The sequence below is a fragment of the Sceloporus occidentalis genome, unplaced genomic scaffold, assembly GCF_023333645.1.
Source record: "Sceloporus occidentalis isolate IW3139 unplaced genomic scaffold, rSceOcc1.0.p SCAF_16, whole genome shotgun sequence".
Lineage (NCBI taxonomy): Eukaryota > Metazoa > Chordata > Lepidosauria > Squamata > Phrynosomatidae > Sceloporus > Sceloporus occidentalis.
The window spans coordinates 15,718,163-15,737,643 of NW_028316996.1; the positions used below are offsets into that span (position 1 = coordinate 15,718,163).

The 19,481-nt window shown below is 39.9% G+C and overlaps 1 protein-coding gene across 1 annotated transcript; it reads left to right on the forward strand.

Moving 5' to 3' along the window:
• Positions 1 to 1,993: 1,993 nt before the first annotated feature.
• LOC149303085 (baculoviral IAP repeat-containing protein 1-like) lies at positions 1,994 to 7,498 on the forward strand. Its single transcript, XM_089481830.1, has 5 exons — positions 1,994 to 2,573; positions 2,856 to 2,955; positions 3,153 to 3,234; positions 4,403 to 4,445; positions 5,307 to 7,498. The coding sequence occupies exons 1-5, from the start codon at positions 1,994 to 1,996 to the stop codon at positions 7,496 to 7,498; spliced, it is 2,997 nt and encodes a 998-aa protein (XP_089337956.1).
• Positions 7,499 to 19,481: the final 11,983 nt, after the last annotated feature.

The window sequence follows — 19,481 nt, forward strand, 5'->3', positions numbered from 1 at the left end:
GCTGTACAATGGGTGGAAAGGACAGGAGTATGTAACATAACAATCTGACCTCCAAACAAGAGGTGAGGAGGGCCCTGCTCAGAGAATTTTGCAATCTAGAGGGATTTAGGGTGTATTACACAATAGGTAAAAGTGCCATTGTTAGGGATGGAGTAGCCACACTACTATAAGTATTGCAGGAGACTGATTAGGAAACGTGAGCTAAGGGAATATGGGAGGGTGATAATGTGCAATGTTATAAGCAGGTCTGGAGAATTTTTTGATGGAATGAAGGCAGGGGCAAAGACGGATAGAGAATATTCCAGAGAATAGGGGCAGCCCTTGAGGAATCTTGTAAGCACTCTTACATCCCTCTGGCATAAAACCACAAAGTAACCTGGTACTTTCCAACTAACAAATAACAAACACTGATCTATCGTGTGTAAGGACATAATCTTACTTGCACATAATGTAGAAACATGTCTAAAAACACTAACATATGTTATTGTACTGTTATTTGTATTGTTTTATATTTGGAACGATCTAGTAAAAGTTGGTATTGTTATATCATAGCCGCATTGTGGATTCTTGGATATCCTGTTGTTGTTTCCAAAATATTCTGTTGCATTCTGGAAGAAGTGAAAGTTTTCAGTTCAAACCTTAAAAGTTAGAAGAGATAGAACAGGGATTGTTTAACTTAATAAGCCAGTGGGTGGGTTTATCGGTGCATATTTCATAAGTGTATCCATATACCCTTTCACCTGGATAAGTGTAGTTATTGTAGCTAGAAAACACATTAGCCTTCAGGAGATATATCCGAATGCATATTGTGATTTCATTGATATGTGTTTGGATGTATCTGTTGTTGGATCAGTTGTAATCTTAAGCACATAACACATTCATAAGTCTTTTAGATGGTATGCTATAGATAAAGCATGAATCCATCTGATTGATATTTTAATAACACAATTCCATAGTTCCCTCAAAAGAAAACTTAACACATATATGCTGGTAATCAGCATATTTCCTAAACCTGCATGCAGAATCCGAAGAGTTCTCAGGTATAAATATGCCACTAACCGGAACTGAAATGATAGATTAAAGCCGGACAAGAAGTGAAGCAGTAATGCTGGGTGGCACATTCTAATGTGAGTATGGTGTATTCTATAAACACTGGTAAACCTAAGCAACGGGAGAATACGCATAACTTTTCAACTTGTTATATCCACCCCAAGGCCACAATTCTTCAGTTGATTGGTTTCTTATTGGAACAGCAAGTGATTTAGATCTTTTTCTCTATCATTGTGAGTTGCTTTGTCACTGACCATACAGGAGTATGGCTTAAATCTCTTGCTCCTTCTCAGTACTAGGCACAGGAGCCATATGGCTGTTGGCATTTGCTACCTATACAAACCCCTGTGCATTTACCAGTAATAATAATAAGTCTGTAGCAAAATGGACCTGTAATTAATTGGGGGGGGGAGTCCTGTGGCAGGGAAACTGTAAAGGCATGTGAGGCTGGAATGGTAATAGGATTGGTAATCAAACAGGGTAGGAATGGTAATAAGAATTACAAAATGTTTAACATTATTGAATGTAACATAGTAGAAGCATTATCATCTACAGACACCAGACAAGCCCGAAGGCTTGTTTTTCCCTCAGAAATCTCATGGTGCTTCCACAACCACAAGGGATTCTGGGTAGGCGAATGCAAATAAGGTCAACAATAATCACCTTTTGCCTCTGTATCCACTTTATACATGGATCCCTTGAACGTAATTGCTCGCTGTACAAGACAGCCTTTAGACAAGAAGAGGTGCAGTAGCCAGATCACCACTCATGGACAGCTGTTTTGTCCTAATGGGACTCGTCAGCATGAGGTTGTGATACTGGTTTAATACTTGAGGCTTGGGGTAGCGACGTTGTACATTTGAATGTAACATAGGCATTCAATGGATTTATTCTTATTTTGACACAGTATTTGTTTTATACTTTTATTTAGAGCTCTGTTAAAATGGAAAATCAATCCACTTCCGGAGGAGATGTGGATTTAACAAAGATATCGGAGTTTGACCCGTCTTTCAAGCCAGTTTTTCCAGCTGCTTGGAAGAATATCGATATTAGCAGACTTATCCTTCAAAATGAAGAAATCCACCGAAAAATACGTGAACAGATGCCTAGGGGGCCGATTTATTCAATGAGAAGTGAACTTAAAAGGCTTAAGACACATTTGGATCTTGAACCCATGTCTGCTTGGTCACCAACAGAACTTGCTGCTGCTGGATTCTACTGCACTGGGCTAAGTAACAGTTCCCAATGCTTCTCCTGTGGTTTAGTCCTGTGCAAACATTCAGCAAGCTTCTCCCCAATGGAGAATCATCACAAATTCAGCCCTAATTGTGCGTTCATTCAGGGCAAAGATGCTGGGAATATCAGCAAATATGATTTGCGCCTTCAGCCTTCCAATGTTATTTCAACAAATGAACACGTGACAATGGAAAGTGAAGAGAAAAGGCTAGAAACATATACAAACTGGCCTGCATACTCTTTGATAGCTCCAGCTGTTCTAGCACAAGCAGGTTTCTTCTTCACAGGTAACATTGTTACATTGGAACTGCAGTGTCAGTGATGTATATATAGCTCTTTGCAAGCACAGCCACATGGACAGGTTCCAGGTTACGCAGTTGGCAGTAATGACAAATAATTAAGACACTGTCTAAAGGAAAATCACTGTAATTAAGTATAACACTTTCAGTTTATGGATTGTAATTTAAAAAATAGAAATTTAACAAAATGTCATTTGTCAATGTAATTTAACAAATGGGAGCCCTTGTATGATGTTAACAATTCTACAATGTTATATTTTACAAATACAGGAACAAGAGACAACGTGCAATGCTTCTCATGTGCTGGGTGTCTAGGAAACTGGTTAGAAAATGATGACCCCTGGAAAGAGCATGCAAAGTGGTTCTCTAGGTAAATCACAATATATATTGATGTTGTAAGAATTTTATTTGGGAGGAAATCTCAGAGAGTTGCTTACTGAGAGACAAAATCTACATTTGTGATGCCTCCATACCTTTGTCTATACATCCCACAGAAACACAGATCTGTCTGCTCTTTTAGTATAATGCATAGGCTATTTTACTTCCCACAATTTGATCTTGTTTTAGGTGTGAATTCCTTCGAAGTATAAAATCTCAGAGGGAAATTAATCTTTACATTCAGAGTTACTCAGGATTCGCAGGTGTCACAGTAAGTATTATTTTCACTTCAATGGTGAGTTTATCTTGTACATATTAGCAAACATGGTAGAGGCAGAGTCTCCAGCTTCAGTTTTTTGATGGAATAAGGTGGCGACGTAGTCATTTGCTCCTCTGACAGACGTGTATGCAGCTGTATCTTGGATTTAGGCTGCGCAGGCCATGTTGCTTTATAGGAAAAAGCAATTATAGCTTGAAGCCGGTGGTGTAGGTGTCATAACACTGACAAGGTTTGAGGTGGCTGCTGCTTTTCTGCTCAGGAGATGGGGATCCAATCTTATGGAGGATCCACTCGAGAAAGTACTGAGTGTTGGAGTAGACTCCTGACCCCAACTTGTCACTCCAATCATGGAGCTGTACAGATCCTCCGGTGTCACCCTACAGGGGTAAAATAAAAGAGGAAGGTTATTAATATTGCTTTGACTTGGTTTATAACGAACTGCTAGCGATCCGCTGTGCTCTCACCTGCAAAAGCTCTGTGATTTATAAACTCATGTAGGAGTTTTCTTGAGAGCTGTGGTCTCTGCTCCCCGTACTTGCTCTGCATCATAAAGGGTCATCTTTGGGCATGCATAATGTCTTATTCGACCAGTAATACGGTGACTGTGAAGAAATCTCTTTACTGATGTTATATGCTTTCTACATGGCCATCCAAGGTATTCTTGGAGTTGGAGCTCATCAGGCTTGACCCTTAATAATGTAAAGTCAGTACGTTAAAACTGCCCCCTTTATTGATTAAACCCCTTTAAGATGTCCACAAAAGACACATACGGACACAAGTTTATAAATCGTGCTGGGATATAGATTTTTTTTATTACTTGGCAGCTATAAATTCCACCTTCTTCATAGCTGGCACACAGATTCTAGTCATGGATTTTGCCATTGTACCAGGGCGAGTCGTAATGCTTGGTGAGATCGATCTGATTCACCCTGTCCTCTTGCAGGATATCTGCCATTGGAATAGCTGTCAAGACATCAAAGATTAGACTAATAAATGTCACTGACTGGGAGATACACAAATGCCAGCTATTTTTTTTGCATTTGTGGTTGCTGAGTAACTAGTTTGATATTAACACATGCAGAATTTTATGTGATAGAATATTGGTTTTGCCTATTTTATCCCTGACAACATGCTTATTTGTTTGTGTGGTTTGTCTTAGGGTACATCATTCATAAACAACGAAAAGTTTCAACAGACAGGGGGTAAGTGGCAATACAACTTGAAACAACTTGTCAACATTTTCAGAGGGATTTCTATAATACCAAATAGTAAAAATTAAGTATCCATAGTAACTCAGAAGCACTATTCTTACATATCATAATGTTTTTGAATTAATCACTTTATGAGGAATGTGTCTATCCCATTCTACTTCCAATGAGTGGATATTTTTAAAAAGCTATGGGGGTTTCCATGAATCCAATGGCACTTACTAGATGTTTAACCCCCTGATATCATTTTGCATTATGAGGGGCCAACCCGAACAAGGTTCTGCTGCAAGAAGGAAAAACTTGCTAGATTGGCCCTTCATAATGAATAATGAAGCCAGGGAGATTAATTCTGCACGTAACATAAAATATGTATGCTTTTTATGACTCCAATATAGTGAGAATTTATTAGAATATTTAATTCCACGGTATTAAAAAAAACAAAAAAAAATAAAAAAAAATAATTGTCTATGTAATCTAGTAATTGTGCAAAGCTTATTTTATGTTTACCCGATAGTCTAGTTAAGTGTAAATATCATACACACTAAATAAAACCATTTAAATATATTAGTGTATGGATTAAAATAAGGAATAATTTCCTGTTCTATTTATTATCTAAAGGATTATTTTTCCCCACTAAATTGTGTAACTGCTTCTTGCTGTTTTTTATTTTTTTTTAAGGGACGAGTAGGTAGAGGGTAAGATAAAATAACAACTAAAGATTTAATGAAATGAATATAGCTATAATGCTCTCTTTTGCTTTAAAGCTATTTCACACACACTCTCCTCTTGTATAGAAAAGCTTTACAATGTCATTTAATTTTACATGACACAATGCATGTTATAATGTTTTTACAGTAACAAAAAAGATGCTTCCCCATCTTGAAGATGTCAAAGCTCTGAACCATCAGCTAGTTAAACTTTACAGTGACCAAGTTTTTCAGAAGGCATACCCCTTTGGGGATTCTGTTGAAATGCATATTGATCTAAATTCTCAGTTTGCCGATATATCTGTTGTTCTGAAGGACACCAAAAATCTACCCATTGAGCAGCTCACACTGCCTGATATTCTTTCCCGCTTGAGTGATATCACCATGATCGAAGGTGAAGCTGGCAGTGGGAAAACAGCTCTTCTTCAGAAGATAGCCATTCTTTGGGCCTCAGGGACCTGCCCCATACTAAGCAGGTTTGCCCTTGTCTTTTATATCTCTGCTTCCTCTATTGAAAACAAACAAACGTTAAGTGACATTATATGCAAACAGCTTCTTGGATGCAATAATTATCTCACTGAAGAAAGTATAGAAGAAATTATAAAACACTTGGGCAACCAGATTCTGTTCTTGGTGGATGACTATGGAGTGATGGGCCCTGTTTCTGAAGCCATAGAGGAGCTTATGCTAAAGAATCATGCAAACAGAGCAAGTGTTGCGGTCACTGTACTTACAGGTAAAAGTAGAAAGCTGCGGAAATATGCCAGAGCAGTTCTTAGCATTCAGGAATTCCCTTTGTACAGCTCTCTCTACTTGATCAAGAACCTATTTCCACGTGATGTTGAAAGGTTAAAAGAATTTTTAATGACTTTAGAATTAAACAAAGGTTTGCAAGCTACCCTGCAAACTCCTCTGATAATTCTGGCTCAATGTTCCTATTGGGTTCAACACCCTGGGGCGAGGGGAATCAGTGATACACATGCTTTCAAGGCATATCTAATGTACCATATAAAAAAATGTCCCAGCCATAGTGAGAAAGTAAAGGATTTAGTGAAACTATGTGGAGATCTTGCTCTCGATGGTATTTTTCAGGCCCGCTTTAATTTTACAGAAGATGACCTTGGCCAATTTGATTTAGATATTGATGAAGTTGTCAACTTTGGCCTACTGAGCAAAATCACAGCTCAAAGACTTAGACCACTCTACCGGTTCTTTCATCCCTCATTCCAAGAGTTTCTTGGTGGAAAAAGGTTAGGTGAACTACTGGAATCTGAAGAACAAGATGACTTGGACAGAGGATTTCAATACCTTAAATGTGTAAATACATTTCTCAAAATTGTTGGATGTTACCACTATTTGGTAAAGTATGCCATCGGGTATTCAGCAAAAGCGGCTACAAAAATCTTGTCACACCTATTCAGTTTATATAGCAGCCAGGAAGCTCTGGATTGCCATGTAGAGAGTAGGAAACACTTACAGATTCATCCTGAACTTGAGCTACCAGAACAAATATTAATCAATACATTAAATAAAACTTTATATATAAATTATGATTCATACATAATAGATCTCCTATTAACCTTTGCTGTTGAAGCAGGTAGTGAAAGTCAGTTCTTGGCTGACTGTGCACCCACAATCACAGAGTTTCTTACAGGGAAAACAATGTCCTTCACCCTGAGCCCAACTTCTGGGGCTTTGGGTTTTTTTATTTCTTCTGGTGAAAGCTTATTTCTTTTTATAGAAAAACACCCAAAAAGCATCTCTCTGCTGAGATGTATTCAGTGTAACATTTTTCCAAATAGTCCTCGCACAGTAAAAGATTTTCCTGAAATGTCATGTATACCTGAAACCTTTGGGATTCCTACAGTAGAACGTGAATATTCATCTGCGTTTCGACTTCTCAATGATGTTGTGCAAGAAAATCAGGAAAAGATAAATGAGACTAAAGATGTGTTTGACTTATTCCCTCAAGAAATTGCAATCAGCGATTCCATGGTTCAGGCATTTACTTCCTTGAAGGGACACAAGGTACCACTTCTCCAAATAGAAGCAACTGATGTTAATATCAAAAACTTTGCCCAGTCCAACTGCGAAAAACTGAAGGTTCTTTTCTCAATCTCTGATCACATTCATCTTAAGTTAAATAACTGTAGCACTTTTTTCCAAAACAACTGGCCAGCCATAGAGGACAACTTGGAATCTTTCTGTGGGTGTTATATAAATAACACAGATTTGAGTGAAGAAGAACAGACACAGCTTTTCAAGATGACTGCTCTGGAATCCTTACATATAAGAGGGTCTCTGGAGGCTCAACCACCAGGTATTTCCAGCCAGTTTTGATGATATCATGTGTTTTAGCTCTGTTGTATAATTATTTGCTAAATTCTGTATGGTGCCTTCTAGCTTTGTTGATGGTGGAAGCATTAACAATCTATCATAGTTGTTTGCAATTAGTAAGAGAAGGCACTTGATCCCTGTTAAATGGAGAAATAAGTTGGTACTGGTACTCTGCTACAACAAAAAAATTATTCCAAACACGTATGTATTACCATAAAGGAAAAAGCTATATAGCATTCACAAGCAAACCCTGTACAATATTAATCTAATACGAAACATGGTGTAAGCTTTTTCAAGCCATGCAAAATCCTAGTGGTGCCTCCACACTTGTCAGCCATCACTTGGATAATACAGCCTAAGAATACGGAAAAGATGTCCACCTATTTTAGAGACTAAAATAAAAAATAACCCTTACTACTGTATGTACTTCTAGATCTAGGGTCGATTTTCTTAGATAGTTTTCTGTGCTAGAGAAATGAAAAGGTTCCTCATATAATGCATATAAAAGGTCTCTTAACCCCCATTGTGTTTCCCCAGTTCCTATATCTCCAACACATCTACCTTTTTACATGACCTTAGTTACAGTTGTAGTCCGAGTGTGCTTATTCTCTCTCTCTCTCTTAACAGAAGACTCTAAGAATAGAGTCCATTTCACCTTCTGCACCAGTATGTTGTGTTAATGTTACTTTGTGTTTACCCTTATTGGATCATTAGTACAGAATTTGCTGGCACTTACCGTATTGGCCCGATTATAGGCTACACCCTTAAAGTTTGGTTGTAGTTTAAAGAAAAAAATATTATTAAAGAAAAAAATGCACATTAGTGGAATGGTAAAACAGTATTTTATCAAATGAACAGGAATTTTAACATTGTTAGTATCTATTATGCAGTTAGTCAGCATATGCTATATACAAACAGAAATTTGGAAAGCCAGTAGCCTTTTTAAGGTTCCCCCTTAATTTATAATGTACCTTACTTATAGATATGGCACTCTGGCCCCCTAAATATGCCCCAGCAGAAGTGCCGGCAACAGCGGGGGTTGTCTGCAACATCGCGCAGATGTCCACTGGCTGCCAGAGAGGAGGATCCAGGCCCCCTGCAGCTCTGCAGGGGATCTGGATCCTAACCCTGCTGTTTGCCCGCAGCAGGGCTAAATGAACAAAAAAAACACCTGCCCGGTGCCCAGAACTGTATGTCCCAGAGCGCCGGGCGATACGAATTGCGCATCCCTGTGCTGAACCCTGATTATAGGCTGCACCCTCACTTAAAGTGTGGGGGGGAAGTGCGGCCTATAATCAGGCTAATACGGTATATTTGAAACATGATAATACTATATAATAAAAGATTATAACAAGTTATAGAGAAAAGGCTTATTCTTGTTTAAACGTATAGGATTATTTCATTAACAGAATCCACCTTTTTTATTTTAGATATCTTGATTTCTGGAGTGCATAATTTTACACATTTGACTGAACTGGTCATTCATTTTCCCAAGTTCCCAAATGTAGTAGAACTAATACCGGATCAGTTTGGACAGCTTGAGAAGATGAAAGTCCTTATGCTTGTTGAGCAAGATTTTACGAAAGTATCATCAAAGTTTGGTGAGCAGCAATGAATATGACATACATAAATCTTCTTGTGTATCTCAAGATTATTGTTAGGGATCCATGGCAATGTGAACAAATTTTCCTCTGACGTCATTGTAAACACTACAATATCTACAGTGAGGGAAAAATGATTTTATCCCCTGCTGATTTTGTACGTTTGCCCACTGACAAAGACATGATCAGTCTATAATTTTAATGGTAGATTATGTCAATTCTATTATTTCCTTGTCATTGTTTAAAATTGTATGTATTCTTTTTGGTTTTTTTTAAAGCTGAATTCCTTAAAAATTTTCGAAACCTGGAAACACTCTTTTTAAGTTTGAAGCGCTTTACAGACTTTGAAGGCCTCATGGCATCCCTCGCAACTTATAAGAAGCTGAAAGAGTTGCATCTCCCTGGGCCATGTCTTCAAGACACCGAAATAGCTTTTTTAGGTAATAGTTGGTGTTGTCGGGAAACATATGCTCCTAAACATTTTTTTTAATTCATTTACATAAATATTATTGCATACTAAAACAAATGTAATCATAATACATTAACAAATCTGCTGTAACCCATCTTCTCTTTAGAACCATGTCTGAATATTTTAAAATGACATAAATTCCCAGGTTAACATGTATGTGTATGTAGATGCTCACTGCAGACATACAGTATATAGGCCACCTGATAAACACATACTGTATCTAGATGATTTGCCTTGTACATTAGTGTTGCCTTTTATGTTCTGAGCCCTCCTCCACATTCAACTAACTGCCTTTCTCACTGACTTGATTATTTCTTGGAACCTGATTCCATTATTATTATTATAACTACAGTCACTCCAACATGGCTGTTTTTCTATGCAATTTTTCAATGCATATGATTTTGGATCATGGGTGTCTGCATAGTGGAACTTGCCCCCCCCTGGATTTTCACTTGCCCTTCTCCATACTTGCACTTCTCCTCCTTGCACTTGCTGGCTGCCCGTCTCTCTAGGGGGCCTGACAACCCCTGCGACCACTTGTTTCTGTCTCCTTGTGCTGGGTCAAAATTGTTCAGGAAGGGCCCTTCTGACCCAGTCCGGTCTGATCTAAACAATTTCAAACCGGCATGAGGAGACAGGATCGCAGCAGTCTCACATTACATTACGTGACCTTGCGGTGAAACCGCAGCTGCGAGCACCGGACTTAAGCTGCAGGATAAGTAATGAGGTGTAGGCGGTAGGAAGGGGGTGTGCATGTTTGTATATATGTATGTATGTGAGCATGAATGCCTAAGTACAAGTGTATTTGAGCATGAATGTCTACACATACAATCTTCACAATGGGCTATTAAAGAGCTATATTTTCAGCCTATCATCGTCAGCGCATTTAGAAAGTTCCCAGGTATGTTCATCAGGCAACAGTCTCTGACAACATCCCCCCATCCACCACCCCAGATTCAGTCCATCATACCCTTAAAGACACTTATAAAGAAACACACTACTCACACACCCCATAAACACATATCTGATGTATTTTCAGGGCCGGAGGGGCCCCGAGTGGTTTTCGCTTACCAAGTTGTCAGTACGCGCTCGGCGCCCCTCTCTCTCTCCTCTGCGAGCCCTCTAGCTCGGTCTCGGTGTCGGCTTGTAATGCTGAGCGCCAGAAGATGACTTCATTTCCGGCGCTCAGCATTACAAGCCGGCACCGAGACCAAGCAGGGAGACTCGCTGCAGGACTGCTGAAAGGTAAAAAGGGGGGGATAGGGTAGATAATAGGGAGGGAGGGAGAGGAAGGGTAGATAGTGTGGGGGGGGGCGCATTTTAAACTTCGCCCCAGGCAGCATTATGTTTTGGGCCGGCCCTGTGTATTCTCGTGCATTCTGAAGCTTCCTGACGCTAACAATCTGCCTGAAAATGTGAGTATTATACCACTATCATAAGAGGAAGAAAAATACATACTGCCCATGTGTGTATTTGTTATGCTATATACTATTTATGATATCCTGTCTACCCATTGTACAGTGCTACAGAATACAATCAGTAATAATAATGTATTGTGTAGTGCCAGCTCAGCCTTTCTTGCAAACACACGATTTTGTGAATACAGACCAAGCACAACATACTGAGTGTTCCCATATTCTCATTCCGGCAGCTGAAGCAATCAAGAATTTGAAATCTCTTGTCGCGCTTAATTTGAAAAACCAAATAATTACAGCAAGGGATGTTTCTGAAAAAATTGGTATGTTTTACAGCCTTTTTTATTATTAGAAATAACTTTAAAAGAATGTGACAGAGAGATTGCATGCCTATTATAGTAACTAGGACGTTAGAACAGTACATACCCTTTATGCCACTGTCCTATGACGATAGGAGGGCTGGCAAGGGGAGCTGGGGCAACTGCTGTCTCCGCTCAGATGAAATTATTTTAGGCCACTACCTGATGCCGCTTTGGGCAGATTTACCTGGTGACTGAATCCTTTATTTATTTTATATACATCCTCTTTATTGCCAGCCCTCCTTTATCTAAGACCTAGAATTAATTATTCTACATTAGGATTGGAAGAATTCGCCTTTCTGCCTCTGCCAACATCTTTCCATTTCTTCAGGTTACTTCTTGCTTAAATATTAATGAATACATTATAGATAGATATATTTCAAAAGTGTTTCCTAAATGTATTATGTGATCCGTCTCCTAAATATCACACCACATGTTTCTTGTTAGCTGTCGCACTGGGATCTCTTGTTCACCTAAAATACCTGGCGTTGCCAAAGGGTAAAGGAATGGAACATGCTGCAAATCTGTTTATACAACAACTACAGAATCTGCCTAACCTGAAGTATCTCTTTATAGAGGAGATACTAAACAGTGAAAGTATCATACAATTAGGTAAGTAAACAGAAATCCTGGTGTTTGAACCAAATGATGTGTTCTATAGAATATTAGTGTCTATGTGCCTACTAAGAAACCATTAAGCAGTACTATCTTCATCATAAATTTAAATAACGTCAAAAACCGATGAAGGGCTTTACCAGGGGTAGGCAGCAAAAGGTTCAGTGGCCTGGGGGGCAAGTCTAGTCAAGTGGACGACTGCGCTACCGAATCAGCCACAATTTAACACGACTAATAAATAAAATATACAGCTTGAAATAGATTAAATAACACAAAACCTTCACTTTTCTGCTCACTGATTTCTGGGCCTAGAAAGTTTTGTCCTTTAAAGTGACTATAGTTCAATTTATTCCTATGGAAAGTAAAGTGCCAAGAAACAGATAATCAAATACATACCAGGACAGGCTCTGCCACACCGACACCCAAACACACACACCAGGACAGGCTCTGCCACACCGACACCCAAACACACACACCAGGACAGGCTCTGCCACACCGACACCCAAACACAGACACCAGTACAGACTAAGATCCAGATCCCCTGCAGCGCTGCTGGGGACCTGGATCCTCCTGTCTGGTAACCTCCCTGGTGTGTTGTCCGGGCAGTGGGTAGACGTCTACGCGATTCGCGTAGGCAACTTCTGCTGCAGCCGGAAGGAGGTGCGGTCCATCACGCAGACCTTCCCCGGCTGTCAGACAGGAGAGTTCCCCGCACCGCTGCGGGGAATTCTCTCTGACAGTCGGAGGGTGTATGTGTGATGGACGCAGACAACCCCCGCTGTTAACCGCACCTCCATCCAGCTGCAGCGGAAGTTGCCTACGTGAATCGCGTAGATGTCTACCCGCTGCCCGGACAACACACCAGGGAGTCAGAAGCACTGGTAAGTTTGGGGGGTTAAGTGGGGGGGCATAGGGCATTTCTGTAGGCAGAGTGCTCTATGATATGCCTTTTAACCCCCTTAATGCCACTCTGCCTCCACATATGTGTTTTAACTCCCTTCGTGCCACTCTGCCTCCTGAAATGCCTTATAGCTCCCTATATCATGGGGCACAGTGGCATTTAGAGGGTTAAAAGGCATATCATGGGGAACAGTGGCATATAGGTGGTATAAGGCATTTCTGGGGCAGAGTGGCAAGCCTGGGGCAGATGTGCATAACTAGGGGGCAGGTAGGAAAATAAAAGGAAATAAAAACAAAAAAAATATTTTTCTCAATCATTGCTTTTTTTTTTAAAAAAAAAATGTTTACATAGTTTACATGAATTAATATTTACTAGTAAAACTTTTTTCCTACGAGGTTGTCTTATATTCAGGCTTTTTCTTTTTTCCTAAATTAATATTCAGATTTTGGGGGGTCGTCTTATAATCGAGCAAATGTGGTAATTAAAAAAAAGTGTTTTCCACACTGCTTTGTAATTGACTGCCATTTTAGAGTTTTTGCCCCCTATTGTGTAATGGCCCCAGTTGCTACTCTTGTGTATTGATGCCACCAGCATAGATAAAATGCTGCACTGCAGTATGGGGGATGTATATCTGACTAGTTTGTTCCTTCCATGAGTCTATACATCCCCCATACTGCAGGGCAGCATTTTATCTGGGCTGGTCAGCAGAATGTAAAAGCTATATGTGTCCTGGAAAACATGGCCAATGCAGTGACCCTGTTGCGCCCACACCCTTGTGTATTGTCCCCATCTAGCCACATTGTATATTTATCCCACCGCCCAGCCCCCCTTTAGTATTGATTTATATGATGCCCCTAGCCAGCACCCTCTCGTGAATTAATGCCACCCCCCTTAGCATCCAGATTTCACTCACAGGATCTTCCCAACACCCAGAATGGAAGCATAGGACTTCCCACCTTTGCCCCCAAACCTGCCTGTGGTATACTCAAACAGCCTCCCTGTGCAATGCATTCCCCCCACTTACACATCCATGCAATCACACACGTATTCATTCATTTTTCACAAACATTCATTCACTCCATATTCATACACTTCATATATTAATTTCCTCATTTACAGATAGTAATCATTCACTCATCCATTCACTCATTGACAGATACTCATTCATTCCCTCAATCACGCATACTCATTCATACCACCTCCCCCACCGACCTTACCTGAACTGCAGATCACTCTGTGCCACTCGCAGACTTCTGCAGGAGCCGCTGCATCCCTCTGCGTTCTTCTCTTGTACCGCCCGGGAAAGCAGGAACGGAGTGGAGTCATGTGACGTGACAAAGTCACGTGACTATGCTGGTTTCCTGCTTGTCCTGGGTGGAGCAAGAGACGCTGCTCGCACAGCACACACTGGTAAGTGGCAGGTCCTCTGTGGAAGTGACCCCTGCGATCACGGTTAATGCTGGCTTTTGTCCCGCATTAAAGACGGCCATGGCTGCCGTATCTGCCACTCAGCCAGCGGCTTTATTAACATTTAGGAGGCCACGGGGCAATTGTCAGTTAGTTTAAGGGTGTGCACACTTATGCAACGAGGTTATTGTGAGGTTTTCTTTTATTTTTTTCCCCTTTAAAGATTTCAGTTTGTTTTGCAATTGAATTTGTTGGTAGTGCTCGCCCTATTTGTTGTGTGCTATACTTTATAAATTCATATTTGCCAAAAAAAAAGTCTGCCCACTACTAATACTACAATTGTGTTTCTAAGGAAAAGCAGCAAAATCTGGACACTTAAGAAGAATCTATCAGCTTGATTTGCCTGCCAACGATAACATCAAAGAGTTCGGGTGGAAAATATTTTTCGAAACTGCTTGCGAAATGCCAGAATTGACCCATTTATTTATAAGCAGGCTGTACACCCATCAGATAAAGTGCCATGCTAGCACAGTCACTTCTTTTGTTCGGTTTGTGTCTAAAATGCCAAGCCTTAAAAAAATCGTAATGCATGGGTGGCTACTGGACAAAGATGACATTAACATGTTCAATGCAATGAAAGAGAATCATCCTCAATCCAAGAGCCTAAACATTTATTGGCAGTGGGTTTTACCTGTTGCTCCAAAAATTGAGAATTAGGATAAGATGACTCTTTACCTTTATTAAATAAAATGATAATTTTGTGTTAACTCACGTTGTCTTTGTCTTACATTAACCTCTTGATGACAATTGAAGTCCCAGACACATCATGGAAAAACATCCTGTTGGTGACAATTGACTGGCATGTCATTACTTTTAACAGGTGTATAAAGCAATCTATGATCACTTTCTTTACCCAAAGTGTTGATGTAATGCCTCAATATGGTAACAAGATCAAGATCTGCAACAGGGGTCCTAAGTGGCCCCTCCCCCACTCTGGAGAGTGGTCACAAGCACCACTGCACAAGATAGCGGCGTCCTTTAATAAAATAAACAAGTTCTCCGGGGAACTGCATTTAACCATGGAAGTGAATGGAGCCCATCTTACTTATCACAATGGGATCAGTAAAATATATATATATTTTTTTTAAATAAAATGGTTACAAAAAAAAATTGATAACAGATAAAAAATGTCACCATCAGGGTAACTATCCAGTTCCAACTGGTAGGGAAACATTTAGAGGGCATGAGAGCGTGAACAAGAATAAGTGTGAGAGCGAATGTGGGCACCTGGCAACCAATTTCTTTCCGGATTAAACATGCTCCCTGATTTTCATCCGAATGACGGGCCACACACGACTTGAAAAACGTGTGTGTTTTTGGTCCATTTGCACATGTCTACTGGAACCCATGTATACTTTGTTTTCGTGTTATGACACCTAGTAAAAAAAACATTCTTTATGAGCATTTATGTTGATCATTTTTTTTTAGGTTTTTTTAAGTGCAAGCCTTATAGCTTTTGGAGTTGGAGGGCACCTTTAGGCTTTAGCACCATTTTTTAATTATATGAACATTTGAAGTGCAGTTCTGATTCCCAAATTTTACACAGTTTATGATTTACATGGAGAACTATATATCAATTCATCAAGACTTCAAGTTAAGCTGTTCATAGCTGCAGAGCGCACATGAAATTAAAAGTAACAGAAAAACTATTCTCAAAACACCACAAGCCCATTTAGTAAATGTATTTAATATTTGTGGTTATAAATACATGGGCTTCATGAGCCAAATACATGTAGGTGTGAGGCACAAGATGGAGATGCCAAAATTGTACTAAAAGACAAATCTAGGGATAGAATGCGTATTGTCTCAAGATTTTTTTTTACACCTCTAGTACACCAATTATGTGTGGATTGTGACTTCCATGAATCACATCACCATTCTAGTTGAGAATAATGGGGAGTTGCAGTCCAGAAAACAGATCAGATATTTAAGTGAAAAAATACATTTCTAAAATGTATTTGTGTCCTTTTTTGATTGTTGTGCACATGTTACATCACAATGTCTAATACTTGCAGATTAGCAGACACTATATATAAATGATATTGCATGCTACCAAATAATCTGAGCAGCTGCCAGAATATTTTAATAGTGATCACAGAAATGGGCAGCAATATTAAATTGATGGTTCAATACGAGGCATAGATAGGATTTTTTTCCAATAGACAATGTTGATCAATCTCTGACCTAATCATGCCAGCATCTCACAGGGGTTTATTCACTGGAGTTGGAAACTCCAGTTGTAGTTTAAGCCCCCCCCACTTGAAAGTAACGTCACAGATCAGTTGCCTAGTCTAAGCAGACCCACAATGTCAAAGCAATGTATGGAGGGTTTTTTTTTTGGTGGGGGCATATTTAGAAGAGGAGACATCAACAAAATATGCAACTTTATTGTTTCCTTACAAAAGTTCTCAAAGTAACAAAACAGGGATTCGTGCAACAGGAAAGTTCCCTGGAACGTCTCATAGTATTAATCAAATGTCATTGGAATTAAGTTTGCTTATCTAGAAGAACAGAACACACAAAACCAATTGGAAAAAAGAAAGATTAATAACGCGACTGACAGTTATCACCATGTATCCAGCACCTGCATTCAATACCCAGCAGATACACGAACATTCAGTACAAAGCAAGTGTAATCAACTTTAGGATGTGAACTCAGGCTCCCCAAAGTAATCTAGTATCATGAAATATAACAGTTCTAGGTGATACGGCAAGACTAAAATATGAACACTGCTATTAATATCTTCATGTAGGTCAATGGTTTTGCAAATACTGAATTTATTCCTTTAATTGGTTTATCAGGCGTTCTATTCTGAATACATTGCACAACATTGCAGGTTCTTTTGCAATGGGGGGGTAGCATAAAGATTTCAAATAGTATCGGATTAGTCTGTTAGCAGCCTAACAGGAAGAAAACAGCAAAATAAACTGCCGATTCAGCAAAACTGAGCATACAAAGATCATTCTATACTACACCAATGACGTGTAGCGCAATATACATCATCTAATCTAACGGAAAGGATCCTCAGAATAGTATTTTTTTTTTTTTTTTTTATGTTGGAGCAGTTAATTTTTTTTTTAGAGTTAGAAAATATGTAATTCGACACCCAACGCTGCCGCACCCAAGATTCATCATTATGCACATTTTGTGCGCATGCACAGTAGCTCTCCTACTGACAGAAGCAGGAGTAGCAGCTCCTAATCATGTATGATCGCAAAACATCAGTGTCCACATAGCATGTGGACAGCTGCTGTTATGGCCATTGATATCAATATGACCTCAGGTTCCACTGACTAGGACAGACATACTACTGAGCTGGCGCATCAAGTGTACTGGTGAATCCTCCCTGCTTTCAGTAGAGGCAGCTGGGAGAGATGAGTTAAATGAGACCAAAGTCTGCACCAAACATGCAAAATGGACAACATTCATTTAAAGAGAACAGGACATAATAAGCAGTCTGTTCTAATAAGCAAACGTGACCGCTTACACTTTGCGTATGGATAGAAATGACAAACAAAAACATAAAAACTGGACAAAGTACATATATTATGTATTGCTATGATCTTCAATAGCATTGTAAAGAAAAAAAAAAAAAAGTGAAAGAATTCACTCCGTAATAAAGTATAATATTTCTAAATAGAGTTAAGCGATCGTACAATGACCATATGTTCTAGAGCGCTCCAATGTCTTTGTGTTTTCTTAAGAAACTGCTTAAACAATCCAACGGAGGTCACTGTGGAAAAAGAACCAAAAAAATTAGACAAACATTTCGTGTGAGCCATAAGGCCATATTATAAAATATACAGCTGATATTTGAGCGTACTGCATAAACTTTGATAATGCTGCCTCTTTAATCTACCTTTATCGGTATGTTAAAAAAGCACGGTAGCACCGTGACTATGAAACATGAGACTTTCACACTAATGCTGGGGACATAACTTAGAATGGAAATGTCAGATGTATACACTATGGCAAAGCTTTTACATAACTAGACATTGACTGAGCTAGTTTCTATGCAACATATATGGCTGCACATTAAGCATGCATGCCGGCCCACCGACACTACTAATTGTTCTATTCCCGAATGTTGTTCGTGAAGTTCCTGTGATAAGGTGCAAAGCATTGTCGGTGCGTGCATCTCCAGGCAGTCATATCTGATGAGTTCATATTACATTACCGTAGTTGCTCGATTATAAGACCCCCCAAAATCTGAATATTAATTTATGATAAAAAGAAAAAGCCTGAATATAAGACGACCCTATATGAAAAAAGTTTTACCAGTAAATGTTAATTCATGTAAACTATGTGAACATTTCTTTTTTTAATAAATGCTATGATTGAGAAAAAATTTGTTTTTATTTCCATTTTTCACCCCCCCCAGTTATGCAAATCTGCCCCCCGGCTTGCCACTCTGCCCCAGAAATGCCTTATAACCCCTATATGCCACTGTGCCCCATGATATGCCTTTTAACCCTCTAAATGCCACTGTGCCCTATGATATGCCTTTTGACCCTCTAAATGCCACTGTGCCCCATGATACGCCTTTTAACCCTCTATATGCCACTCTGCCTCCAGAATTGCCTTATACCCCTATATGCCACTGGCATTTAGGGGGTTAAAAGGCATATTATGGGGCAGAGTGGCATATAGGGAGGTATAAGGCATTTCAGGAGGCAGAGTGGAGTATAGAGGGTTAAAAGGCATTTCTGGAGGCAGAGTGGCATTAAGGGGGTTAAAAGGCATTTCACAGAGCACTCTGCCTCCAGAAATGCCTTATGCCCCCCATTTAACACTCCCTCCTTCAAACTTACCGGAGCTTCTGATTCCCCGGTGCGTAGTCCGGGCAGCATGTAGAGCTCTACGCGATTCGCGTAGACAACTTCCGCTGCAGCCGAGAGGAGTTGCGGTTAGCAGCGGGGATTGTCTGCGTCCATCGTGCAGACCTTCCCCGGCTGTCAGAGATCACGGGGAACTCTGATCTCTGACAGCCGGGGAAGGTCTGCGCGATCGACGCAGACAACCCCCGCCGCTAAACGCATCTCCTCCTGGCTGCAACGGAAGTTGCGTACGCGAATCGCGTAGAGCTCTACATGCTGCCCGGACCAAGCACCGGGAACTCAGAAGTTCCGGTAAGTTGATGGGGGGGCAGGAGGATCCA

Bases quoted from the DNA above. Each gene is read 5' to 3' on its own strand.
- LOC149303085 (XM_089481830.1), top strand. From the start codon at position 1,994: ATGGAAAATCAATCCACTTCCGGAGGAGATGTGGATTTAACAAAGATA. The intron at 2,956-3,152 runs GTAAATCACAAT...ATCTTGTTTTAG, and splicing joins CATGCAAAGTGGTTCTCTAG to GTGTGAATTCCTTCGAAGTA. The intron at 4,446-5,306 runs GTAAGTGGCAAT...ATGTTTTTACAG, and splicing joins AAAGTTTCAACAGACAGGGG to TAACAAAAAAGATGCTTCCC.